This window comes from Ylistrum balloti, unplaced genomic scaffold (assembly GCF_031769215.1).
Source record: "Ylistrum balloti isolate Yb309-2 unplaced genomic scaffold, AGI_CSIRO_Ybal_v1 Utg371392, whole genome shotgun sequence".
Classification (NCBI taxonomy): Eukaryota; Metazoa; Mollusca; class Bivalvia; order Pectinida; family Pectinidae; genus Ylistrum; species Ylistrum balloti.
Genome location: NW_026782733.1, coordinates 683,753 through 701,675, shown reverse-complemented (window position 1 = coordinate 701,675; position 17,923 = coordinate 683,753). Strand labels below are relative to the sequence as shown.

General features: G+C 34.6%; 1 protein-coding gene and 1 long non-coding RNA gene across 2 annotated transcripts in view; both read left to right on the top strand.

Annotated features, from left to right (window-relative positions):
• LOC132562314 (uncharacterized) overlaps positions 1-17,923 on the top strand; it is a 491,282-nt gene that overhangs the window by 113,090 nt on the left and 360,269 nt on the right. The window lies entirely within an intron of this gene.
• Positions 9,720-17,923, top strand: part of LOC132562315 (caskin-2-like) — a 149,601-nt gene continuing 141,397 nt past the window's right edge. The window contains exon 1 of the mRNA XM_060227054.1: positions 9,720-10,137. Within this exon, the coding sequence (XP_060083037.1) occupies positions 10,041-10,137 (97 nt within the window). The 5' untranslated portion in view covers positions 9,720-10,040. The remainder of the gene's footprint in view (positions 10,138-17,923) is intronic.

Below are 17,923 nucleotides of genomic sequence, written 5' to 3'. Positions count from 1 at the left end.
GCAGTATGTTGACTGAAGCCCCACAATCACGTTGAAATTCAATGTTCTTGTTCCTAATCTCCATCACAGCCTGGATGTGTTTTGATGAAACATTGTTGACTTCCTCCATAGAAAACATAAACTCATCAGAATCACATGACCTTGAAATGATTCATGTTCCCACATTTTGAACACTCTTTACCCCATGCAGGACATTTACGCAGTGGGTGTAGCCTACCACAGTTCCTACAGTCTATGTTACTCTTATCCCTGACACTTGTACTGTCTGACCTCTTGACGGACTGACTACTGTGCGCCTTGGACTTAAAGTGTGACTTGACTACTTGAACTTCTTCATGTAGTATACTTTTCATTTGACTGGACGTTTTCTCGTTAGCCCTACATATGTCGATACATTTCTGTAGTGTAAGGTTAGGTTCCTGAGGTAACTTCTAGTAGAATTGTCATTTACGCCCATCACAATCTTATCTCTCACTAGACTATCCTCTAATGCTCCATAGTTACATGTTTCTGTAAGATTTCTCAAGGCTGACACATATGAATCAACAGTTTCATTTGGACCCTGATCCCGTTTATTGAAACAGTACCGCTCGTACGTTTCGTTTGTCTTTCCGATACAGAAAGTTTCAAAAGCTTTGATGATTTCTGAAACATCTTTACTTTGGTCCGCTCTCAGTTCAAACCCCTCAAACAGTTCGATTGCATCCGGCCCTACACATGTAAGAAATGTCGCCGACCTAATTTCAGCTTCTTTCTTGCTAAGACCTGAGGCGATCTCATAATTTGCCCAAACTCTTTTGAATTTTCTCCAGTTTGTAGCCAAATTACCCTTCAGATCTAACTTTGGCGGGAATGGCATAGCATGCGGGTTTACCATCGCTTGGACTTCTTCGCCCATGAAGATGAAGCTTTACGTGGATAGTTCGTAACCTTGCCTTACCGTATTGTAGCTTTATCAACTCTACACTTCTGACACCATGTTACGTGTTCTCAACACGTTGTGAGGGTTCAGTCTTGTAAGGACCAGCCCGGAGAGACGACACACTCGTGTTGACTGTGAGCCATGTATTTATTCTTTTCTCAACACCAGTATATCCAGTTCTATGTACGAACCTACTACTATACACAGGTACTGTATGGTATCTGAACCGAACCAAAGCATTATATTAATTAATGCCAGGTACTGCTTATAGCACTTTGTATAGTTAACCACTATATTACGTTACACCAGGTACATGGGTTACATATTAATGGATATCATTGGATCAGGTGCGTACACTAATACTTCCTTGCATTATATAGACATGTCCTATTTGTTGATTTAGTGTCGAATATAAATAATTTATGTCACTAGTTACTTTTCTAATTGCATGATCAAAGTTATGTCTGTGATATCATGCACTGTCTTTGGATGATATCCAAATTCACCTTAAAACATTATACACACACGTGACATATATGAACTATACAAAAGGTATATAGTGATTTTTACAATTTGGATTTTGGTTTCTGGTTTTGGTAGATGGAACTGTTCATTTGATGCCACTTCAACGTGTGGACATACTCGGTGTCCAACAAGTCTACCATTTGATAACGCTAAGTATCACATCGTTCTCGCACTTCATATATACTACAACCAGAGACGTATATATATATGTATCTGACTACAACATATTATGGCAGATTTATACGTTTATTGCCTTTCTATATAAGAACTAAGTTATTTTACCTCACACATAATCCGTGTATGTACCACACATTAACTTTATTTAAAAGCTACATGTACATATACATTTATGTCCAATATGCCCAAAATGCTATGTTCTTCTCATTCTATATTATGGGGTCAAGTTGAAACCATACCATGACAAAATTACTGCTCCTCAACAGCAATAAATAAATTAAATGGTTTTTCACATAACTACTCTTTTGTTAATTTAACCCCTTTTTCACCACGCGTGTAGTATGGCCTGGTGTATCTGTGATTGCCTGAAGCTTTACATTGTTTCATTGTGACGTCATAACTATATTTCGTCTAATGCATTATTTCATCACCAGAGGAGTAAGCATATCGATAGTCTGGATCTTATAGCAGTCTTTTAAACATTTTTTTCATGAAAATTTGAGAAAATATCAAAGTTATGAGGTAAACTGAATATTCTAATTCATTTGTGAGAATTCTGAAACCCGTCACAATTTTTTCGTTTTATCTCTCAAGAGGTTTGAAATGAAGAGAGAGAGAGAGAGAGAGAGAGAGAGAGAGAGAGAGAGAGAGAGAGAGAGAGAGAGAGAGAGAGAGAGATTGATAATTATTTAGTGAATACCTTAATTTTAATATCCTGTTACGTGGTGTATATAAAACATGGACCCAGATGTATCAAAGTCCGTGGTATCACGTAATACATAGATATATACTGAGAACCAATAATAGTAGATGGCTAATGGAGTGCATCTCTAGTGGAGATTAGACAGGCCTGTCGACGTCGACAACACATGGTATATAAAGTATGTCCATGGATTTAAAGGACGAACTAAGATGGAGGCGAGATAACTCAAATACAACAACAATAAAAGAATGTCCTATCGCTCGTGGCACTTCAAAAGAAAACAAAGAAATGAGATAGGTCTGTTGTATGCTCGACATTGTGTGTGTGTCATTGTTATATACACGGCAGAGAAACAGGTGTAACCACAGGTGTAAAAATTATTTACCTGATTTTGTAAATATTGATATTCTCAATGACGTCATTTTAAATACATGGATCACTTGTTCTTTTGTATATAAAGACAACTTGTTTGACGTACTTTTCCAGTGTTATTGTATTTGGTGGATAACATTCCAACTATTCGTTAAATAGATTTAAATGCATTAAATTAAAACAACATAAACCAACGACTTTGTGATTAAAAAGCACGTATGTTAGAGTAGAGGGTAAACGGTTCCAGATAAAGCGATAATGCTTATTCGTCATATAAATTCTCAAGGAATAAAGTTCAGATTCACAGCAATGGAAACCGTACTTATAATGTAAACAGATCTTCGTGTGACGATATAGACGGCGGAGACGCAATTATGCCATACTCTTTGTCTTGTATCAAAATACAGCTACAGGAGAATCCGAGTTAGTAAACATATAGGAAATAGCATGGACATAGTTATATCCATGGACATAGAATAGGTTCTATTTTAAGTCCGTAATTTATCTAATTCCATAGTAATATGATCTAATTTTTAGATTAACACTATGGAGAAAATCAGTGTTAACAGGGAATTGTTAATCACAAATCTAACTCACATTTAACATTCTTTTACATTTCAGTGTATGCCGAGTGTGTACTGCTAAGTGTATCGTGAATTATCGAATCGACCACTTCCCGTACTTTAAGTCGATAAACATGCAGTTTAAAACCCATAAATCAGAGTAACCTATAAAATATGCCTGGGAGCAAGGACGTATAATACACAGGACTATTTCGGCGTCCAATGTAACTATACAGGTAATGTATACTGAAGGACTTACAATGGTGCAGATATAAGTAACACCTGGCCCTGGGTCATATATATTTACAATGTCAATATTTATATCATACGCATCTATACATAAGTACAATATATACCGAGGCCAGCTACGTCTTGGATTTATTTGAAACAGATTAAATAAAAGACGATCATGTTAAAATTGAGCCATCTCTATTTGGTATCGTGACCAATTAATATGTTACAATATTGGTTGTGATGAAGATGAGTTTTTCATGTTGACTACAGTATTGTCAGTGTAAGATGCTTTTCTTGATTTCTTGAAGACAAGGACTTAGGATGATGATGATGATGACAAGGACTTAGGATGATGATGATGATGATGATGATGATGATGGTGATGATGATGATGATGATGATGATGATGATGATGATGATGATGATGATGATGATGATGATGATGATGATGGTGTATGCATTAATTAATTATGATGATATCAATTGATGTGTATGGAAGACGACGATGTTTTGTGTAAATTATTTGTGTAGTGCATGCATGTATTTTGATGTTGTGTTATGATATCCGTTTGTGAATGTGATGGTGCTTAATGTTGTCTTAGTGTATATATCATATATATTGAAAATATCTGAAAAAAATACTAATAAAAAATACAAAAAAAATAACAATCATTTCTTTTCTTTGTTAGAAATGTTCAGGTCTCTTTTACAAAATAAATATGTTGAATACATTTTACTGTCTTTAATAAAGATATTCTTTATTCATGATTGGTCACTAAATAAGACAGGCAGAGTTATCTCCCCTCCTACTATAATTTCCAGTATCTCTATATAATGATTAACAGTATATTTACGAGAGGAGATGTACTGGCAACCTGTCTTTTTCCACGAGTTATAATAATTGTACGTAGTCCAATCTATGCCACTCCCCTTATTTCATCAGAAAATAGTAACAATACCAAGACAGAAAACGCAGAAAACACATGATATATACGTCTCTGTTTAAACATATTTTAGTAGCAGATAAATGGATAAGAGTCAATTTCTAGCAACTTATGAACTCTTCTCCATAAATAAGATTACAAATAACTGATATATATACTACACGTGACATATATTTATACTATAAACATGAAGATATGTAATTCGTAGACGTACAATTATAGGTTTGAATAATTTTGTCAAAAGGAGGAAAAGATGAGATTATAGGAATGAAAGGAAAGAAGAAAAAATGAGATAGTACAGATTTCATATCAATTCGGTGGCGACTACAAACATTTATTATTAAATCTTGCCACTTATTTTTTGAACAAAAACACATCCTATTTCGCTTTTTTGATTATGCCTATTAATTAAAAATTTTACTTTGACCTTGACTTCTGATCGGACGACACTGTTATATCATCTGGTCGTTTAGAAAATATTACAAAATGCACTTTTTTTTTTAAAAAAAACTTTGACCTGGAAGTGAAGGTCAAATTGACCTTATTTACAGTCCACACCTGTGGATGATGCAGGTGTGTTTCAATATATATCTAAGGGCTCAAATGATATGACCCAGACCCAGATTGAAACAAACGAACTCATCGCACACTTTCTTTCTTTGAGTGATGCAGGTATATTTCAAGTTCCATTATATCATAGTGGTTCAAAGGCCACACAAATTAAAAAAATATATTGTCAAGACATCAGTATACTTTGAATTTCGCACTAATTTGGCCTATGACTTTGAGGTGTCATAGTGACCTAATTTCAGTTGCATTGCACACCACCCATGGATGATGCATATATGTCGTAAGTGTCATAAAGATATCTCACACAGTTCAAAAGATTTGGTCGAGATAAGGCTGTTAGAAGAAGAATCAGTACTAAAACTATCTGTCTCTCTTTATTCCAAGAAGAGACATTATCATTGATAATAGCCAGTTTTGACACGTACACTCGTCAAAATGTGATATGTTTGAGAAACACTATGCCCCGAGGGGAAGCCATTTACGAAGACCAAGCAATCATGAGAGCTAGAACATTTCAGGTGAAAGGCATTTTTGCAAATAATTGAAGGTGTAGGCGAACGGATATTGTACCATCGCATGAAATGTTATTAGGGACCCATGTTCTAAACAAGATACTGATTAGAGTGGAGATTATGGGACTTACTCAATAAAGTAAGGAAAACGCTATGTGTCAAAATTAAGGTCATTTTCATTATCTGGAAAAAAATGACAGATTTTGACCAATATAAAACTCATTTGATATCTAAATTATATTATGGAATGCAAAATTTGGTTCGAGTCTTATAGGAAAATTGAAGTTATATGACGAAATCAAAGACACGAGTTTTTGAAAGTCCTCTAACTCTGGAAGTAAAGGCGTATTTTGACCAATACCAAACCTATCCGAGATATTCTTAATACAGAACATATTCCAAACCTGGTTCCAATTTTACAGGCAAAATTAAAATTATTTGACGGAAACACCGAAATTATCTATTTTGACCTTTTAAAGACACATAACTGGGGTCAATATTGACGGATTTTGACGAAAGATCGCACTAATAAAAATAGATATAGCAAGTTCAAATCTGACGGCAATTTTGTAGCAAATATTGTTCAAAAGTAAAAATGAGATTTACTTGACGGAAATTGAAAAATGATGTAACTTAATGGAACAGGCAGACAGGCAGACAGATCTCGAGGGCATAAAAATGTGATCTTCTAGAATTGTTTTGTAAGCCTGTTTTTGTGCCAATATCTTCCAAAGGAGACAATCAAAATAATGATAATAGATAGCTAAAATCTACCCCAAGAGGGATCTCGTTATAAATGTGATGGATGTGGTGCAGTACAATTATTTAATTTCAGTTAAATTACCTTATATTTTCCCCCGCTTGAATTTCACTTCTTTAAAGCGCGTTAAAAGTTCTACACGTAGGAAACTGCATACGGCAAGATAAGATAATTTTTTCTAGATGAAACACGATATATTCATAACTGCCTGACAAGATACATATCCCGTGTCATTTTCCTAAAGGCGGAGAACATACTTATTATACTTTGTAACATTAGCTGTTGAACAAAAACCAGAAAATAATGAATCCCAATCACGTAGTGGTGGACAAGAGTTATCGCATAAATTAGATATCTACTGAAATATCTTACTTATCACTTACCTTTTTATACTGTTCCACAAACAAATTAGTTTATATTCATGAAACGGAGGACGGTAGAGATACAATCGAGATGTAAGATAGTTACAAGTAAAACAAGCTACCAGCTTATATCAATTTATCTTGTTGGCCCGGACGAAGCGCGCGTGGAGGGGGAGAAGGGGCGGGGGTGGGGGTGTGGGCTTACTGTGGGAAACCGAAGCACGCGGAAAAATCCATGTGGTTGGGCAGGTGACCCCATACCTGTTCATGTTTGTTCCAGGAATCGAACCCTGGATGGCTATATGAAAGGCGAATATTAAAGATGACAGTTAAAAGAAACACATGATAAGTGAGTCCGAATTATTCTGACGTTCTATTCACATTTTTATGTCGATGTTCAGTCGATGAACATCATTCTTCGACTCCAGACCGATATAAAAAGTCTATGTAACGTCAGAATAATTCGGGTTAATGACAAATTAAACGATAATGTCAAATTAAGTAAATTGTCTTGTTGAAATAGACAAAAAGAAAAACATGCATGACCTATATTGTCATTAAAGGTTACATTTTATTTCTACAGAGAAGTGGAAGGTAATCGACGATATGATTTCTTGTAAATGATATTAGATTCGTTGTGATGTCTTCAAGGAGGAGCTGATAATCTGTATTCCTGACAATAATTACATATTTAGTTGGCCGTAACAGATTTTGGTACAGAAGACCCGAAAAGACCCGGGAAAGAATACTTACCAAACAAGGGAAAGTTTGCAGCGGGAACCAGTTCAAAAAGGCTACTATAATAGAGAGGATCGGATGGCAACTGCAGAGAGATGACCATCGGAAATGCAGAAAATACAAGAAAAATGAGATGAGAAGGTTCAAAGAAAAGGGTCGCATATAGGAAACAATAACATGTTCTCGTCATCACTTCGTGACTTAAAAATATCAGACAAGTTGGTCGCTATGTAATAGGGATTGAAAATTATCTGGAGGAAACCCATACATCACTAGGACAGTATGCTGTAACCATACTTTTCCAGCTCCTCTCCGACCTCCTCCTACCTTTACTCCCTACCTGAAGAAGGCCCGAGCTCAGTCCTTTTAAAACCCCAATAACAAAACAAAACTATGACGAGAATGTAGATTTAATGTATAGAACGATCCTTACAAACACGATTTCAGTGCTCATGAACTTAATTGCATGTTATGTTAACTATTATACTGATCCTATACAAGTACACGACATCAGTGAAAAGTAGATTCTTCCCACTCTCGTGACTTCCAACATTCACACCACTCCAGCCAATATGAACCAGGGGAGATAATTCTTATGACCTTAAGTTTATCTCCCTGCAACGTTTTATTCAGTGCCCATTGGTAAAGAAAACATCAGGAGAATTCCATGCCAAGAGATGTTATCGATAATCAGACGGACTCTGCTCCTCCACGAAATCAGAGTTGTGTTCAAGCTAGTGCTGAAGAGGAAAGAGACACATGACAAATTTAGTCTAAGAAAACAACGAATAAAATCAACGAGTAATTTGAAATATTGCCAGTTAATGTAAACTGTTGTTTTTGTTGTAAAAAACAATATCATGAAACATGTATCGTTTATATTCCCGTAATAAATTAATCATGATGTATTATGTCCCAGGTTAAACTAACCAAATGTACTTGTGACAATGAATTTGTAAACCTAACCACGTTGAGTCCACAGTTCAACTACACGTGATGACATATTCTGCTAGTCCGAGGATAGACCATGAAACATCTTGTTTTGAAGGCGTGTAATTCTAAGTACACGAGTCCAGAAACATTAAATAAAACATGAAAGGTATTAAAATCTAGTCCTTATTTTTTATGTGGCAATAAAATTATGCATTTTGCATCTTTAGATATTCTTCTGAGTACTAAGATTTCCTTGGTAAAATTCCAACACTTAAGGGCTTTATCAGTACAATCAACAATGACCGTCTGGCTGACGCAACAATACACAGATGTCGAATTTCAATACGTCAGCTGGCCACAACTTGATACTTACAACGCCTGTCGCATACCAGATCTTATGAGATTTTTCGGATGAAAAAAAGAAAGATAAAGCTCTACAGCATTAGGGTGCAATTGTTTTAACTGTTTTTTGTTTGTTTATTTTACTGATGTTTTTGTATTATATTCCTTTTTGGATATTTTTATTTTGATGTGCTCTCTCTCTCTCTCTCTCTCTCTCTCTCTCTCTCTCTCTCTCTCTCTCTCTCTCTCTCTCTCTCTCTCTCTCTCTCTCTCTCTCCCCCCTCCCCCTTCTCCGGTGTATTGCAGTCCTGTTGTTAGGTAATTCCTAGCGTAGTTTTTGCTGACTGATGAAACCCAGTGTCAGTGATAAATAAAAAAAGCCACAGTTTCAGTATAGGACGAGCATTATGAAGATCTTCTTAAATTGTTGTGAATTATGAAGGAATTATGGTAGAAGTCTAAACTAACAGAAGAACAGAATCTGTAGAAGATCTGCATATCATAATTAAGTTAGACTACACATCATCTGTTGCGAAACGAAATGCAAAAAGTAAATTCCTTAAGCATAAAACTTTATTAATATTGCGTTATCAATTTAATGTTAACACATTTCTTTTGTGTAGCTAATCAATATCATATTGCCGTTAATAGCATTGGGTTTCTGTGATATCGATAGAACTAATCAGGTCCTAATTCCACAGACAAAATCGGTGCTAAAACCGAACACCGTCAGAAAAAAACAAAACACAATTAAATATCTGTATAAATTTCATTTATCCATAGAGATCTATGCATATTATATCATTACTTGTCTTTAACTTATTGTCTCTTCCAATCTCCACAAGCAAGGTGGGCGATTGATCGGCTAATTGCAATTTTATAGATCAAAGCAGATCGTTCAGCCATTCTTACAAAGTATTAGACATTTCTATTGGCCGCCAATCTGTTATCTAAATGGTGATTGGCTACAGTCACGCAGACGCAAATAACTCCTCAGGCTACACACGGCCAGGTGTGTACGGTAAAATAACAACGGCACGGAATATATACAGACCGAGAGTAACTGTACGAGGATGTGGTAAAATAGTTACTGGATTAACACACTCGTGCAGGATTATAAAGTTTGGGTAGCGTTAGACTGTTTTTACAATTTACTCACTGATTTTGTTTCTCAATATCGCGTGTTCCCAGTCATCGCACGTCATGCTTGAGTCACCGATTTGCGCCCAAGCCGGGTCAATGCTATTTTGAGTGACAGAGCCACGTTTTGTTTACATTCGATCACGGTGGTACTTTGGTTCGTTCATGGAATTATTAAGAACGGGTTTAATGTTTTCGCACTGTGTTTAGACACCGGTGAATATATCAGGAAAGATCGGGAAAATGGGAAAAGACCACGATATTATCCAGGCTGTAAAAGACCGAGATTCATACGGACTTCAAAAAATTCTCACTAAGTTAGGAAAACAGTCTAAGAACAGTAAGTTTCATTGTTTATTTGTTTAGATTTTCGTTACATTCATAATGTTGAGACAAAACTCTCATCTTATCTATTAATATGTCGTTCGATGAAAAAATATTGAAGTCACTGTACTGAGAGCACGTGTTACTCTGGACCTGCTTGCGGTGGATCTACACACCTAAGCTTATATAATTATGTTTATCGACTATGACAGTACATGTCAAAAATGTCATTCCTGTTCGAAAAAAAAGTTAATAATATGAACATTTTTATAAATCGTTGTTTTTTTATGGCCAAGAACAAATATTTTATAATATAATATACTATTATAAAAGAGGGTTACCACTTCATATTAGCAAAGGTATAACAATACAGCATGATGCAATGGATTACTTCAGAATAAAACTGAATCATCAACAACAGCGAAGGCCATTATGGTCATTTATACAAAAGTATCAGAAATATAACAAACACAAGGAAATGTAATTAATTATATAGCTGTCTATTGTAACATTCATATTCTTGTACCATCTTGGTATTTGTTTTGTTGTCATGTACAAGGAAAATGTGTGTACGTTGTCCAATACATACCAGATACATCATCAGTATTTCACATTCAATTTAGTAGCAGTGATCTATTATAGATGTCAACTCAAGTACAACTGAATATTGAACTTAATTAATATGGTGTATAAATAAGGTGGACAGAAAGTTAAATTTAACACATGTAGGCCTACATATTTCCATTTAGCCATATAATGTTCATTCAAACATTTCACTTTAAAGGTAATCTTGGGTTTAAATATTGATATATGTATTGTCAGTGATAAAAAAGGGTTCCTACTTCATGTAAATGTTGGTGTATCCAGTATGACTTTATAATGTCAGTATACTTTTAAAATGTAAAATTGAATATCATCAATTGGTTACTTTTAATCGTCTAGAAAGTGTGATATTAGAGAGTGATATGTAGATTCATAAAAGGTCATGTACATGTTTTGATAAAAAGTCTTTGCTATTACTCTTATTAAGAAAAAATATAAATGATCAGCTGTTGACAGTCTATTTATGGAATATGAAACATATCTTGGACTATAATTTGATACACAGGTATGTGTACCTATTTAGGGTATTCCCATAATTATATGTAGATAGAATGTTAGTGTTGCATATTTCCTTTTTTTTTTTTTTTTTATAAAGGTGTTTTCATTTTTTTAATTTAAATCTTTTAGTTCACAACACAATACACCCAAGGTCATGTTTAATTTTTTGTCTGAAGTAATATGTTTGACAGTGTCGTGGTTAAGATGACCTAATTGAGCAAATTGATATAAATTACTTGCATACTGGTATGTTAATTGTCTGTATTTTCACCTGACAGGTAGACTTACTTGAACCAGAGATAATGATCAGTCATTAAAATATTTCATTTGCAATATATACTTTTCTAATAGAGATACCTCCATGCTTGTAATATATTGCAGTCAGTTGGTTGGCAAAGGTGAAGTTTTGTTATTCATTCGTTAAGTAATAAAAAGAAATTAAATACCTTTGGAATTTTGATATTTGTTACCAAACAAACATTTTGTACATTTTTTAACAACACAAGTAAATGTTATATCAGTCTGAAGGCCCATTTCTGTGGGTTTCCCAAACTTTGTTATATACATCTACCTATCTATAACCATACTAAAGTTTCAGATCACGACACTGAAAAAATTAAGTAATCCCAAGAACATTAATTAGCAAATTCATTTATAGATATCATATTTGTTGGCTGTAAAATGTATGTACAAAATGCAGATGTCTTGATGATTGTGTCAACTCTTTTAAGCACACTCAAACTCTGCAGTTACATGCCCTATTTCTGCTTCCCGTAGGGCATACCTTTCCTGTAGTTATCTCCAATTCAGAAGAAAACAGAATTTGTAATTCCCAATTATTGGAAGTTTTATCAAATACATGATAAATGTTGATCGCAATAAGTAACTCAATACAAACTGCTAGTACCCAAGAGCACATATTAGTTGAAATGTAATATAGTAGTTATGTATTTGTATAGTATATAGGTCTGTTACTTAGGTATTAAAGCTGATATAAGATCTAAACTAGACAGAAAAATAAATATAATCAATATATATTGATTAGGTCTGTAAGTAGTTCACACCTACCCTTTCAATAAATATTGATTATCCAGAAAATTGGATCATCACATATTCCAGTCTGGGATTAATTACACTTTGTATTATGTATTATATACATACCTGTATGGTCTGTAGGTTTATTTAATATATACATTTAATTTACTTGAACAAATGGTTTTCTTTTAAAGAATTTTTTTTAATAACTAGCTGTGACAGCTTGTTGACAATCGAAATACATCATTACATTGATGATGTTAATTTTACTTTTTCATGTTAACAGGTTGATGTCCCTAATGACCTATTCTGTATTGATGGACTGTTAAGGCTGTAATGATGATAATTATTGTAGGAATGTTCTACCTCTACCATTTAAATTATTATAATGTAATACTGATTGTTTATTTGCTGGGTTGCCCTGTCAACAGCTCGAATCATTTCTAGGTGGCAATAGGGTTATGTTGCAGTAGCTGGTGGCTAACTCATTGAACAGCATACAAGGCTCATTGCAACATGCCATCAAAACCGATAATGTCATTTGATACTGACTAATCCTATCATATAGTATACTGTAATACATGTGTGTAAATATAAAAGATATCATTGATGGTTCTTAAAGTATAAATACGGTAATATCATGTTTACAGCACTGATGGCAGGTGTATATAATACACATATTGTATAATTGGATTGCTATTACATCTAATAGAAGGTGGAAGCCTGAAGAGATTGCTTGTGCATATGGATATGCAGGTGTATATCTAGGGCCAATGACATCAGAATTCAACATGCGCCTGCTTGCCTATATAACCAGACCTGAAGCTCTTGATTTCTCTGGAGCAGAACACAGATAATAAATACTTTTTGTAGGATGATATATATATTTTCCAGTTTGATAATCAAGGAATTCCTTACTTAATACTGATCATGATAAAGACTTCCCAACTTTTAGTTTAGGTATTGTAACTTCCTAGAAGTATACATATACAATATAAGTTTTTGAAATTATGATCTGGATTTCATAAACAAAGTAAACTTTGAAAAACAGTGAGATTTTTTTTCAGTTACATGCATTCTTTCTAAACAATTTGTTACTTCATCTTTTGAATTAGAACAGAAAAAGAACAAGGATGAAAAAACAAAAAGCATGACAAAAGTATAAATATCAGTTGCTTTTATGCAGCATGTAGCATGTGTGTCTAATATATACATTTACAGTATTTTCCATACTATAAGCTGCACCTTTTTTCCTAGTGAGTCAGGTGTGCGGCTTATACACCAGTGCGGCATATATGAGGACAAAAAAAATCCGCATGATATAAAAAAGAAAACAGAAATAACCCAGGAAGTACGCCAGTACATCAGTACAAGACGGTACTGAGTTTTTTTGCGAATATCTGCCTGTCACATTTTTGTGACTGAAACAGATTGTCTAGAGTCATCGCTTGCTATTGTATACAGGATGATTTGAAAATTGAAATAAAAATAACATTCTTTTGCTGTTACATTGAAGCTATAGTGGAGGTTTACCTTTTGCATCATGGAATCGATAGATCATTGGGTAATAGGTCAAATTCTATAGCAACTGCCATGCTTATTTACAATATGAATTGCTTTGTTTAACATACAAGAAGAAGTAATATGAGACTATCAGAATTTGGTCAGCATGCAAGGTCCTGCGTTAATATTAACAGTACAGACACCGATGGAGAGATTGTTTAGTAAACTGTAAATAACTTCAGGCCTTACAGCTGTGTATAGACAAACTGTGAAGGCACCAAAGCCAAAAAAGTTTGATATTTGCCATTTTATGGTTTTTGAATTGCATAAATAGGTAAAGGATTATCTGTGTATAATTCATTTGCAAGCTTTATTTGATGTATCACTGATAATCTTGATAAACTGCCCTCCCTTTTCTGATATATCAACAAACTTTGGTCAATATAACGGTAACCACTTCGTAAGAAAGGATGCTGCTTACATTTGGGTGCCGCAAATATGTGGATCAAATCGAAAAAGGAAAAATCAGTAAAAATAGGCTCTGCGGCTTATATACCAGTGCGGCTTATAACCCAGAAAATATGTTATGTATATTGCAAATGTGTAATTTGCGAGATGTGTTAACTTGCTTGATTTCCCTAGAGCGACCCTTTTTAAACTGTTTACCAGCTCTGAACTATTGGAGAATATATGCAACGGTATGATAGAGCTTACAAAGTTGCAGGCGATAGGCATGATGGTGATGCACCAAACTTTGTTCCGCTGTGTAAGGATTGGTCAAAAAGACATAAAATAAAGCATCATCAAAACTTGCAACAATCTCTTGGAAAATATGGTTTTCAGCATCAACCATAAACTCTTTTAAACAATGTCACAACTGTCATTGTTTAAAATTTTATTTCGTTGGTGGAGTCTAGCTTAAGAATTGTGGCAGAACAAAGTTACCCTAATAAACAATCTCATACATAGATCTCTTGGTGCAAGACTCTTAAAGAAATGAGATACAATTATATCAATTTGTGATGGATGGCCTGGATATTTGAACTTGGCAATGACAATTTGTGTACTCATTCGTCAATAAAAGTAAGTTCTTATTGATACTAAAGTTTTAATGAGGTTCCATCCATATAAGGTATTACTATAGCAACCAAATATGCCAGTTTCAGCTGCAACATACCTAGAGGAGAAAGCCTTAAGTTACAATGTTCCCCTAAATCCAGTAAAATTTTAGATATTTTCTGAAGAACATATATATATAGGTTTTGTGCTTCACTTCATATTTGAGTGAAAAAAAAGTAATGAAATTGACTTGAAAAGGTTTTTGTGCAGTGACCATGACATTTATTTGATTGGTTTGACCTCTTCTACGTTTGTTTTAATGGGTCATGAGGAAATATTTCATTCTGACAGATAAACTGATTGTTTTTTTTAAATTACTCAGTACACACTTGACTAGATCTTATTGTATAAGAGTAGTACAAGTCCTAAAAGTCCAAACACTTGGTGTTGCATGCATTTTTACCAATTTTTCTGTGTATATATTGCTTCATCTCAAGTGTATAGGCCATTTACTGTTCTTCTTAAACTGTATATTTCTTTGAACAGATCAACTGCATTCAGAGAGAACAATCTGATTTCTATTCCCCTGGCAAAGGTTTTAGCAATACTGTATTGATGGTTCTCTGCAGTACCAACTTTTATGGAGATCGGCCATGATAGCTCAGGTGTTGGGGCATCAGACTTTGCAATGAATACCCAAGGTGTGTGGTTCAAACCCTGCCTTAAAAGTTATGTGTATTTTGATTCCCAGGAAGCTGAGATTGTGAATCATTCTGTGTTGTTGCATTGTGGTAGTAAGTGTGCTTGGGTGAGACACCTGACTCCAAACGTTTCTGGTAGTTAGTGATGGGCCTCTCTCATGTTTATCAACTATATATCAACTATATAGACACCAGCTACTGTTTAGGAACAATGCACTAAACCCAGTATGAAAACAAACTTAGTTTTATTAAGTCCCGTCATTTCCTTTTCCAATTAAAAGATGGAGAGTGGGTGCTCCTTTAGGGCTAAGGTACTTGATTTGAAATTTTACATTATGGCTATGGGATGATGCAATATGTGCATTTATTCAGAGTTTGCACATTTCCTTCTCATCATATAGTCAATGCTTATTTATAATCCTTTCAAACATAGTATTTTTCATTATTGTTAAAGTGATAAAAAAGGAAAGTGATTATGATGGCACATTAGTGGGCTGTATTGGATTGGGTAATAAAGATATTTAATACAAAAATGTAAAAATCAGTTGCATTCAGCAATCCTTTTTCTTTCTTTTGCCTAGTGGCAACTGTTTGAAGTAGATTATATTTATTGAAGCAATTTATTTAGAATCTCTAATTAAGTGTTGTGTCAGACTGTACTTTAACTTGTAAATAATGACTCACTGCTTGTAATGTATATTTACATATGACTATGCATGTTAATTGGTTGCATGTTGAATTTGTATTCATCACCTGAAGGCCTGCTACATGTTCCTATTACATGTTGGTATGTCATGGCTAAATTTGCTCTGTCAGTATGTATATATATAGTGACCTAGTAAATATATCAGCTAAATAGCAGTGTCCAGGTGTGTGTAGTCTAGTGACCTCCAGGTGTGTCAACCTAGATCTAACAAGATATCCCTACAGGTGACAATACATGGAGAGCCCCAGAGATCACTGGGTACTGTCAACAATGTTAACTTACCTGTACATTTGTATACAAGGGTTTAGTAGAAGTTTACATATGTATACATAGCTTTAATTTGTATATCTTTATTGCTCATTGTAATCATTTATTGGTAATATAGATATGTTCTTTAGTGATCAACACCTGACTTGTTCATCAAGAACTTAACAAAATGTCCATGTAACAGAGGTAATTATTTTTTATAATGCATCTGGTGAGATTCGAACATGAGACCTCTTGCTTACTTGTCTTTCGCTCAACTGATTGAGCTGAAGAGAAGATCACTCTAAGCTGAATAGTATATTGCAGCATGTATTTACCAGGATAACATACTCCTTCTTCAGGAAAAAACCTCAAGTTTCCATGGGTTTAGGAGCTATAATTATAGAGAATGACTCCATGTTATTCCAGAGTCTGTATTAGAACCAATGTAATAGAGCTATGTCATTATTCGAACCAGAGCCTTTGGTTTACTACCAATATGCTCAACTCACCAAGCTAACAAGAAAGATCTCACTATCTAAGCATTGCATTGCAATATTAACCTGGGCTTCATCCATGTTTGTTTTATCTGAGCAATCTATTGCAGTACTTAACAGAGTTACATCCATGCGAGTTCTATCTGAGTGATATATTGCAGTACTTACCAGGGTTACATGCATGTGATCTCTATCTGAGTGCTATATTGCAGTACTTACCAGGGTTTCATGCATGTGATCTCTATCTGAGTGATATATTGCAGTACTTACCAGGGTTTCATGCATGTGAGCTCTATCTGAGTGATATATTGCAGTACTTACCAGGGTTTCATGCATGTGATATCTATCTGAGTGATATATTGCAGTACTTACCAGGGTTACATTCATGTGATCTCTATCTGAGTGATATATTGCAGTACTTACCGGGGTTACATTCATGTGATCTCTATCTGAGTGCTATATTGCAGTACTTACCAGGGTTTCATGCATGTGATATCTATCTGAGTGATATATTGCAGTACTTACCAGGGTTACATTCATGTGATCTCTATCTGAGTGATATATTGCAGTACTTACCAGGGTTACATTCAAGTGATCTCTATCTGAGTGCTATATTGCAGTACTTACCAGGGTTTCATGCATGTGATATCTATCTGAGTGATATATTGCAGTACTTACCAGGGTTACATTCATGTGATCTCTATCTGAGTGCTATATTGCAGTACTTACCAGGGTTTCATGCATGTGATATCTATCTGAGTGATATATTGCAGTACTTACCAGGGTTTCATGCATGTGAATTCTATATTGCAGTACTTACCAGGGTTACATCTATGTGAGCTCTGAGTGATATATTGCAGTACTTAACAGAGTTACATCTATGTGATCTCTATCTGAGTGATATATTGCAGTACTTAACAGAGTTACATCTACGTGATCTCTATCTGAGTGATA